The following is an 11,243-nucleotide window of genomic DNA, read 5'->3' as shown; positions in this document are numbered from 1 at the left end:
TGTCAGAAGGAACACAAAATATTACTCAGTACTAAGTAAAGTTTGTCCCACTATACGCCATGTAGGCGTTTGAGGTGAGTGGAGGTATAGCTCCTCTCTTCCTTGACCTCGGCGCTAGATGGGGGTGAGTGGTCAGCATCACGCCCCGGCCGGCTTTACCCCCGGGAAAGAACCCCGGTACCCATTGTAGAGGAGGCTGGGTGGGCCCCAGAGCCAGTCTGGACGCAGAGGCTAGAGGAAAAATCCTCTGCCCCCGTCGGGGATCGAACCCCGGTCGTCCAGCCCGTAGCTAGTCACTATACTGACTGAGCTATCCCGGCTCATGTTACTCAGTACTACAGAGTCATTAATAGTTATCAGAAGCAAATACAAGATCATAGAACTGTGACAGGAATCAGAAGGAATGAGGAATGCTGTATTACTATAGGGTTAGAAAAATAAAGGTATTTTGTCATTTGTATGTCCTGTATTTTGAAGATTTTCATCTTTAATTTGACAGAAGTTAACGTTTTTACACAGGTTTTGCCACACAGTTCACTTAATAATATTATCATTATTACATTTAAAAATTGTGAACAGAATTAGTGTGGTGACAAATTGCTTTCATAATTAAAAATGTACAAATACCACTAATATTTTGTGTAATTAAGATAATATACATTTAATAAAGGACGTTTATACATTTGTACAAGAACGAAAAAACTAACATCACAGACAACAAAAAAAACACGTTTTAATACTTTAACAACGGTAGCGGGGATGGATTACAAATCAATAATAAACCATGACCTGCTATGACATCCTATCTAAGTGCTTATATATATAGATATAGATATTGTGGTATCGAATGTATGAAGTATTTGTTACTGCATGCAATTCACATCCCTCAGAACACAATTTACATTCTTACATTAATTATACATATTCCCTTACATTTCACATACATTCGTGATGTGGTCAGAAAATGCTGAAAATTTGAACCCGTTGAAATAAAAACGTGATTAGCAATTTTTTAAAAAAAAATATTAAGTGATATTAACATGTAACAATTGCAACTCATAAAAACAGGTACCTTAAATTGTGTGCGTATATTAAAAAATCAAAACACTCGTACGTATAATTGAAAGAATTCAAAAGAATTAGTTTGTTCTTCTATAAAAACATTTGATCATATTTGTTTCAGTGTAAGTTAATCAGGAAAACCCAAAACCAATTTTATTTGGTAATCTCTTTGTTGAATTTCAAGTGTCAACTACTTGATTTTACGAATTTGCTCTGTTGAAAATTGTATGTCTAGCCTCTTGTAGACCAGGATTCACCACTGCCATCTGTATGTATAGTTTCAATTCTGCAGTTTGAGACACATCTTAAATAAATTCAAACACCAAACTTTAACCGATGGTCATTTGTTTTTGTTTTCTTTTCAGAACGTGCTTGTTCATTGTTTACCATGTGTCACCAAAATATAGCACATCTAGTACTGTTCGCGACCGTAATCTTGCAGGAAGTCCGAAGCGTTAAAGGCTATTGCATATCAGACGCCATCTTTCCTCCTTCACCCCACTTCCGCACCCCGCAAGTCTCAAGATTACAGTCGCGAACGATACAAAACCAGAACTCTCACTTTTAAGGAGTCATAACTGTGAAATGCGAAGTTTTAAAATTGTCCTGTCAATTTCTAATTTCTTCTTTCATAATATGACTGAACATCATCTTCCTCTCAAACATTTCAATGGAAAAACAAATTTAAAATTATGTCTACTTGTTTCTCAAACCCAAAATCGCGTAATTTATTTGAACTCTTAAATGAATTCCCTCTTCCCCCAAAAAAAGATTTAGAAGGCAGACATGACAATTAACAAATGAGAGTAATATTTCCTATTCAAACAAGTGAAGTATGACTATAACAATACTTTGTTCTGCTTGCAAGGTTAAGTTGCAGTACAAAGATCCATCTACATGAAGTTAACAAACTAAACCGGTCATGACATATTCAGGACCGGTATCTTGTACTGGCCAGGACACAGTACATGGCCTGGTTATCATTGAAATATATAACCCTAGAATAAAAGAAATTTGACTTAAATGCTACAAAATTGCACCATTGCTTCTGAGATTGGCCCTTTTGGATGGCTGATAATTATAAACAGCATTAACTGACAAACTGGTTTGTCTTGAATCACACATCAGCGTTTTTCAGACACTGAACTACTGGAAGGCCTACATTAATATAAAAACTGAATTTCCAACGAAACTGTGGTACATGATGCAATATAAATGTAGTAATTATAATATTAAAGACAACTTAGAAACACTTTATCCAACACACACAAATTCGATCCCGTGCTTTATTTATGAATAATATCAAGTAATTTAGCTTCTTGATATCGTCATTTTATCAGGAACAAAAAGTCTGCAGTCAGTTCTATGTCTGACAAAAATGTTCACACCGTCTTATGGAAACAATAAATGTTACTAATGACAATGACAGTGGTTAATGATGATATGGATAATGAAGAGACAACTTCACTCAACAGGATACCGGTCGGCTGTCAGGGGGTGTGACCTTTTCCAGGTGAAGAGGTGTCTGCAACAATCAGAGAACAAAAATTACTTCCAAGCTTACACAAAATAACTGTAGCAAAGCGCAGGCTTACCGTACGCATCACTTCACTGGACATGTTCATTTACTGCAGGAAAATTCATTCTCACGTTACATATACAAAGTATCTAATAAAGAAATGGCTTATTTCCACAGAACCTAAAGGTTCATCACTGTGTTGGATCCTCCCTTCTCCAAGGCCCATTTTAACATTATCTTCCCATTTATCCCTAGGTCATTTAAGTGTGTTTGTACTTCTTGTTTCCAAAGCCTTCTACACGTCCTGCCAGACCATCCTTCCTGGTTCAAACATTTATCAGTACGAAATGTTTGGATATAAATATTCGCTGGGCTCTAAGCTTAGAATATGAAACAAATTCCCTTTTGCCATGCATAGGCCTAACCCATTCACAGTATTTAAAAGTACCACTGGACACTTGAGGCCAGACATCAAAGTATCAAAAGAAAGAATGCCGAGGAAGGGAGTACTTAAGATTGTTTCAAATGAACACAAAGTTTTGCACGTGTTGCGCTGCAGATGGTCCCATGACCGTTATTGAGGTCCCAACCCCTCCCCCCTCGCCCCCAGCCGCTCCCAGCTTCAAGTCATTCTCGCTGAGATGCCAGGTGTTCATCTGATGCATGAGGACAGACAGCCGGACAGACGGACCAGCTTGTGTGTAGATAGTCTATGGGTATTATTAGTGCATTTTATATTAAGTGACATAGAAGGGCGGGCTGGCTCCGTGGGAACTTTCACCACGCTGTTTATACCCTATTTAAATATCAACCCCTCCCGCCAGATCAGGCATTAATATAACATCTGCAGTATTACAGTTATTGATACAGCAATAACAAAGCTTGTTTTCAAACAACGGGCTCTCAACTGACGTAAAGGGGTAATAATATTCATTTCATGTAGCTAATACAAAGGATAACAAAGAAATACGCTCAGAATTTTACTGGTAAAACGTCTTAAAGGCCAGTTGGGTAGAGGATAATATTAGAAACCAAAATGACGTTAGGGAAATGAGTTGCGAGAGACAGCGTCCAATGGCGGACTTGGTATTAAAGATTTCAGATAACTAGAGGTTGTCTGCATTGATTTCACCTTAGATACAAAACCCTTCATTCATAATTTTAGATCCATTCCACCCACACACATTCCCATCCGAAAGCTACCAGTTCTTCCTCAGGGGTTAAGTGGTCTGCGCGTGAAGCCGACCAGTTTTAAGTGTCGTCGTCTTAGAATTCGTTGATCTATACTCCTAGCCCACAGCAGGCTCCTTCACGGCATGGCATAACTATCGGGCGCAGGACGGCCGAGGTCTAGATTGCGTGGATCTTCACCTACACGCCCTCTACTCTTATTCGTGGCTTCATTAATTGCAGGAGCTGGATCTATAATGAAGATGGTTGTCTCCTGGCTTGTTACGCCGTGCAGTCTGGTAGAGGTTTACCGACGTTTCAGTTGTCCCTGCTGCCTCCATCATCGGGGCGATGAGACTCTTCAGACTCATCGCCGTGAAAACCTCAAATCCGACATGGATCTATAATGTTTTGTACCTCTGCCTCAGCGCCCGCTTTGCTTTGCATTAGATAATTTTTGGTCCAGAAGCTATGGGCCTTTACCTCTACATTCCCTGTACATCTCCGTGGGGAAGGGTACATGGACTATTGCAGACCTAAAGTAAACATGAGGCCTTGTGTCGAAACAAGTTGCAATGTGTTATAACGGTGGTTTACTCAATTTTATTTCTGTGGAGGTGCAGGTGATCGGCCAAGTGAATGAAACTGTCCCAGAGCGTGACGGACGGGCCTCCATACCATGAACTTTCTCCAATCCGCGAAAGAAGGAGAAACTTTTAAAAAAGGTTAATTGAAAGAAATAGGCTAGACGGCGCAGTTGTCGTGCAAGATGCTACATCACGTCGAAGTGGGTGGGGAAACCATAGCGACCAGAAATAACTGATAACTACAGCTTTCCATCTCTTCGCGGGTGTTTTCAGAAACACAACAGTCCAAATTTCATGCCATTTTGTGCACATTTCCTTTTCTTTTTCTTGCGAAAAAGGCCGCGAGTAACAACGAAAACGTGATCTGTAGCGAACGTGAAATCGTGTGGTCTGACAATTACTGCATACCGTAGGCGTACAGACACGTTTGAGCTGTTACTGCAAGAACGAGCCAAGTTGCTTATTACTTCCTTGTGGTGTATCTTCTAGGATGCAATTCGCACCTTTTCCCTTGAAATACCTTCCGAAAAACTGGCTGCAAGTTACAATGTTCGGTACTTCACTTAAACGCCCATTAGGCCTGTATAATGCGTACTGAGAATGTGAGACCCGGTCAAATCTTTTGTGGGTGAATTTGGAGGAGGAGATACCATTATATGCGGATACGTCATACAGGAGTGTTAATTTAGTGGCATCTGAGACGTAAGTAGTCTGCAACTCATACAAATACAAACCCTAAAATTTGTAGCGACTTTTTTTAATCCCATGTCATTATTCAGCCAGCCGGCACTAAAAACCTATTTATCAGATGCGACATCGCCATTAAATAAACTGGTAAACTAAGTTAATGATTCATTTATGGGTGAAGTCTTCAAGGTCTCCATAATTTTCGAAAAATGATAACTTAACTAAAGTACAGAAAAACGTAGAAGTTCCGTCGATGACACGGGAAATATATCAGCGGCCAGTGATAACTTTTATGTGCCACCTGCTTTCACAATCAGCAACTGTGCATTTTGAGTCTGCATGCATATAGTATTTCAAGTTCGTAATGGAAGAGTCGTATTTTCTTTGAGGTAAGAACTGGATTTGTGGCAAGAGGTGCTTCTTAACTCCTAAGAATTCATTCATCTCCTTCCACGAATATTACTCTCAAAAATATGCAACAGAACAACAAACATTCCTCTTTTTCATTAACACTGTCACTGCAAATGCCCGACACCCCACTGGAAAATTTCGTATTCAAATGTTCAATAAAATGTACTATTTTTTCAATGACATTGTTAATATTCTGGTACTGAACGAATTAACAAACAATTTTGAAAGTAAGTTAACCACTGACTGACTGCGATAAGTCTAACATAACAAACATCTGAAGTATTTAAATTTACCAACAGAATGTAAACTTTCCTCTGTAGTTATCTTAGAGGCCTGCCTGCTTCATGATATAATCCAAGAGACCCGATAATTGGTGACCGGAAATCATCAACCTAATTTCGTTAGTATGCATGTCAAACCTGACTACTGAAACAGATTTTAACCGATGTCATTCTGGTAACACCGAGTCTCGTGCAGCTGCCACCGTCCTGACTCACTAGGAGCGTCTGCGAGGTGAAATTTCATGTGACATCAGAACGATTTTCGTCACATTCTGCTAACTGTGAATGACTCATTTTCTACTGTGGTAAAATATTCCCAACTCTTGGTCAACTCAGCCGTGGAAGTGTTATAAATAACAGTCTACCGTGACTTGTGCTGATGTCAGCTGGTTATTAATCAAGGAAACTCAAGACCTAGGATTGGATGGATCTGATGGAAAATGGGTGGAAGTGGTTCAGGATCGTGCCCCACGGCAGGCTTTGGTATGGTTCGTTGTCTTTTAGGTATCGGTACCAGTACTCCTTACGTAAGCATATAAGGCGAAGGTGAAGTTTTTCTGGAGCTGAATTAAGCACCACGCCAAGAAAATGTATGGGGGGGTGGAGGATGTGTGGGCCTCAGAGCCGGTAATGAAGGAAACATCTGCCCCTGTCGGGAATCGAACACCGAACGTCCAGTCCGTAGTCTAGTCATTACTACTATACCGATTGAGGCCATTAAAATGAGGCTGAAACGGTGCGTGACTCAGTACGTTTGGGGGGGGGGGGGGGGAGGAAAGAAATAAGCGGAGATGATAATGTTAAGGTTAGTATTAAAAGTAATACTTTGCGGAAGACACGAGGACCGAACTAGCTCAACATCAAAATAAACTGCTTTTGTGAAAACGGTGATGCCTGGCCAAGCAGTGAGTCACTGGAGATAATGGGAATATGTAAAACGGGTTGCATTACATATTTCTGCATCAGAGTACAGTCTGCTGTATCAAAAGTCACAAGTGTTCGCTGGATTTATTGACATTAACTGACAACGATACCGGGATTCTGAACGACTGCTCATTTCAGTGTCAGACAGCCTGTTAAGTATCAATGAACGGGACCAACACTTCGGCCATATCCTACTTATTAATTACCACCTAAAAAACGCTTTTCGCCGGTCGCACTGATGCGTGGTATTTTGACACGTGAATGCTGAGGAATCCAAATAGCCCAGAAGACCAAAATAATGGTTTCTTGCTGCAGGCGTGCCTGATTAAGGGGGCTCGTTAACCTTCTGTCTCCGAAAATCTGAAATCTGTAGTCTGTTAGAATTGTACAAGAAGTTCCTAATTTGCACTCCTCGCGAAATAGAAAAAAAAAACAGTATAAAATCAACGAGGATGAGATGGGTGGGGCATGGGCTACGAATGAAGTTTTCAATAAAAATTCAGAAGGAAAGGGGCGGCTTGGTGAATGTAGGCGCACATCAGTGGATAATATTAAAGTGCATCCTAAAATAATACTACTATGTGAGGTACCTCAATATTCGGGTTCCATAAAGGCAGGGAATTCTTACTGTTAGTTCCTCAAGGGAATGCAGTATTGGGGAATTCTCACGAACAAAATGCTTAGTTTGAATGAGCCTCTTCCTTTACGCATAAGCTTGTATTTCGCAACTGAATCTTACGCTAGTGGACTTACTGAAGCGTATCTACTGCACAATCCGGATAGCCTGTCTGTCCGTATCAAACTCTCTCTTCTCGCCCTTTAAATGGTGAAAGAGCTGTAATCCGTGACGGGTACGGAACTCAGGGTAAGGAGCAGCCTTAAGTCCCTCTACCAGGTGCGCGGCCACTGTACCGTGCCAAGAACTGCGCTGTTATGGACGCGAACAGCAAGAAAACCAGGACACAGGTGTGCACGCTCAGATAACTGCTCGTCCTGCCCCGGAGAGTTCGCAACCATTAGAAACAGTGCAACTGTCTTCAAAGGCAAAATATGGCAGTACTATTGGCTTTCCGATACACAGAATTGACAGGGCCCACTGCTGATTCCAAATTATAAAAAAAAAAAACTTTAAATACGAAGTTCGAAGACGAGGCCTTGAGAAATACGACCGACGAAACTGTGGTTTCTGATACGTATGATGTTTCAGCAAAGTTGTTGAAAGTGCAAGTTATTATTTAATTGTATGCCAATTAAACTTTCAACACACCGTACAGACCGTAAATTAAATAATGAAATGTCTTCGCGTGTTACACTTTGCTATATACACTTTTCGGTAATGATTGCAACAACAATTCATCGTAAATGATCATTCAAACCCATTTATCAATAATGTAGTGTTTTTCTTACAATCAATTTGTTAAAATGAAATTGTTCGTGTTATCTGCCACTTTGCAGTCCTATATCAAAGGATTCTCCGTGTTGCTATAACAATTAGTGCGCTGACTTGGACAGCCCCCCAAATACTATTAATTTTTCGTAAAAGGGACCAAGTAGGGAAATTTTACTTTACCGACATGGTTCACTGTCAATCACCCAGCAGGATGCATACTCAGCTGCAGTGCGGTACAGTATAGGTCAAAAAATGTATTCACTGATCAGTAACACTGCTTAGACCAATATTAATAAACGTTGACTGGATCTGTCACAAACGAAACATGGAAACACATGGAAAGCAATTCTTCCAATTAAACCCTTGAAGCCAATTTCGTAAAAACCAGTCCGTACTTCAAAGAAAACACAACATCTCTCTCTCTCGACGAAAACCAAAGGTTGATGCTGTTTAACGAAATAAAGATTCTTCGCAGTGAGAATTGCACGAAACCTCGATTCAAAATGCAGAGTTAGTGATTGTTAAAGCAGGTGGCACATATGGTTACCATTCGGTTCTGAGGCACTGGGCAGAGAAAAGGCTCGTGTAGTCCCAAGTGGCGCTGTAATAAAAAGTCTTCGTCACAGCTGTGTAGTTCCGGTTTGAGATAGGATAACTGAATACCGGAAGTAAACCAAAAGTTGTTTCATTTAAATCTTCCTATCCTTTCGAAGCGAATAGGTCTGTGACGTTTGTATTTCCCTAACTAACTAACTAACTAGATGGCTTACCGAACCCGAAGGTTCATCACCGAATTAACCAAAGCCCTCCACCTGTCCTGGACCAACAAAATCCAGTCTCCTTCAACTCCTATCTCCCATAGATCCCGCCTGAGATTTTCCTCCCATCTACATCTAGTTCTCCCCAGCGGTCTCTTCCCTTCAGGTTTCCCAACCAGTACCCAGTGCACACCTCTTGTCCCATCCATGCGCGCTACATGCCCAGCCCATCTCATTCTTCTCGACTTAATCACCCTGACAATACTGGGGGAGGAATATTTCCCTAATAAAACAATAGCTTTGCGTAACATATACACTACAATGATTCCCAGAATGTGTCCGTATCACCCAAATTACATAACGCACTGCGTTAAAACTTTGTATGTAATCAACATTAAAAGTGGCTGGGTGCAATGAAGTCTGTGTCTGTACAATAAACTCTACTTTACCCTAACCTCACGTGTCACAAGAATCAGTTTTATACCATTTCTAAAAATGGCCCATTCTACTAGAAAATAGTAGGCTACGTAAGTCTTCATTGTGTATTTCGGAACATCAATTAAATATGAATGAGACATACAAATAATTTGCGCTTTAAAAGCACATTCCCTGGTGCTTAATTAATCACTACGCCATTAAGACGAACAGAGAAGAGAACTATAGCTCCACATATCCATGACCTCGGCACTAGATGGAAAAAGACAGAATATATATCCAGGGTTTATTAGCCATGTCAACAATGGGAAAAATTATGCGTGTCCGCTTTCATGTGATTGCATTTAGAAACGAAACCTATATTCTTTTGCTCTAGAATAGAGATGTGACCAGGTAAACTTGTGAATTAAATGGGACTCACCGTCGAGATTTGTTCCTGTGTGGCGCACGATGTATTGGGGACTATCGTGTTGGGCGCTAGAACCCCAAGGGGCTGCCTGGGGCTCACTGGAGCACCACTGTTGACAGTCGTGGAATTTGAAAGCCTCTGAACAGGTGAAGCCGCTGTTGTGGTTGTCGTAGTGGTAACTGCAGTTGTGACGTTACCAACAGCCGTCACAACGGAAGGATGCGTCTCCAGGGCGTACTGCAGATCACAAATGTAGTCTATGACATATTGGATCACTTCCAGTTTCGATAATCTTCTGTTTTTGGGCATGAACGGTACAAGTTCTTTCAACTTCGATAAGTACATCTGTATTTCCTCGTTCTCAACGTCGCGCCTCTGTCGATGCACGCGGCCCGACGTTACTCCACCAACACTCGTAGCACCTGACGCACAAACCGCTGTTATAGCCTTCATAATTAAACTCAGAAATACACTCCACTGTTCGTATGCAATATCAGCAACTTTGCTGTAAACAACAAACGAAGACGAAGTACGGTTAAGAAGTAAATCCCCTCTTCATTGTCACAGCTATACATACCCTCGGTTTCCCCTCATAACATTTTGTTCCACTCCCTCGATATTGTGACGTACGAACTAAGGTCCAGTCAAGAAGCAATACGGTTGACTGGGAGGCGGAGTTTCACACAGCTGTAGCCAATAGTAGGATGTTGTTGCTTGTTTGAAGAGGGGGAAAGCCGCCAACTACAGGAGTTGGTTGCAGAGACATCTGTGAAGCGTAATGCGAGTTAACCAACGTTCTTACGTCAGAAAATATTTTCCAAACAGTCCAACAATGAATATATTTTGATATAAGAGGCAGGACATCGCAGACGGCCTTCGGATAGTCTGTCTCGTAAGAACAGAGCTGAGGGCGCAGACGATTGGGGAAGAAGTGCCCAGTTCTTGCGGGTGAACAAACATTTCTCAATAACCAACTCGTGTATTAGAGTCCTTCTTGAGAAGCAGATAGCCGTTCAGCTAGTCAAAAAATTATTGCGTAATATGGAACGGAAGGGTTCGTTGCCATGTTGACATGAGCTACATTAATCCAATCCACACTCGCATTGTCTTCCTAAAATCCGTCCTAACATTATCTTCCCATTTCTGTCTATGTCTTGCGAGTGATCTTTTCCTTCAGTCTTGCCAACCAAAACTGTGAATGTATTCATCACCCCTCTACGCTACACACCCCGCCCAATTCATCCTATTACGTTTGACTTTCCTACAAACGTTTGATAAAGGGTATATAAATTATGGAGTTAATCATTAGGTATGTATTTTTCTCCAGATTCATATCGCTTCATGTCTGTTGGGTCCAAAACGTGCCGCTGTGTCTGAACGCCTTATTATGAATGTGTATGGAGGATAAAAGCAAAATATAATGAACCGACCTCTGCCGATGTCTGATAGTCAATTTGTTAAGACTAAGATATCAGACCAGGCCATCTCTGGGACCCTACCAGTCGTCTTCTCCCTTACTGAGGTCTATTGCCTAAAGATGTTCGTCACCAAGTGTAAAGTGGCCGGAGCGCGAAGCTCTAGATTCGAAGACTACAGTGAGTGCGTGCGGC

General features: G+C 41.1%; 1 protein-coding gene across 1 annotated transcript; it reads right to left on the bottom strand.

Annotated features, from left to right (window-relative positions):
* Positions 1 to 446: 446 nt before the first annotated feature.
* emc (Basic helix-loop-helix domain-containing extra-macrochaetae) lies at positions 447 to 10,191 on the bottom strand. The gene is made up of 2 exons (XM_022064377.2): positions 9,646 to 10,191; positions 447 to 2,587 (listed from the first exon to the last, which is right to left on the bottom strand). Exons 1-2 carry the CDS (start codon positions 10,084 to 10,086, stop codon positions 2,531 to 2,533), a joined length of 498 nt encoding a protein of 165 aa, XP_021920069.1. The 5' UTR covers positions 10,087 to 10,191; the 3' UTR covers positions 447 to 2,530.
* Positions 10,192 to 11,243: the final 1,052 nt, after the last annotated feature.

Source organism: Zootermopsis nevadensis, unplaced genomic scaffold, assembly GCF_977971745.1.
Source record: "Zootermopsis nevadensis isolate Lab colony 2312 unplaced genomic scaffold, Znev_1.0 Znev_ptg000028l, whole genome shotgun sequence".
NCBI classification, from domain to species: Eukaryota; Metazoa; Arthropoda; class Insecta; order Blattodea; family Termopsidae; genus Zootermopsis; species Zootermopsis nevadensis.
The sequence above is the reverse complement of the archived record's forward strand: the minus strand, read 5'-3'. Positions and strand labels throughout refer to the sequence as shown.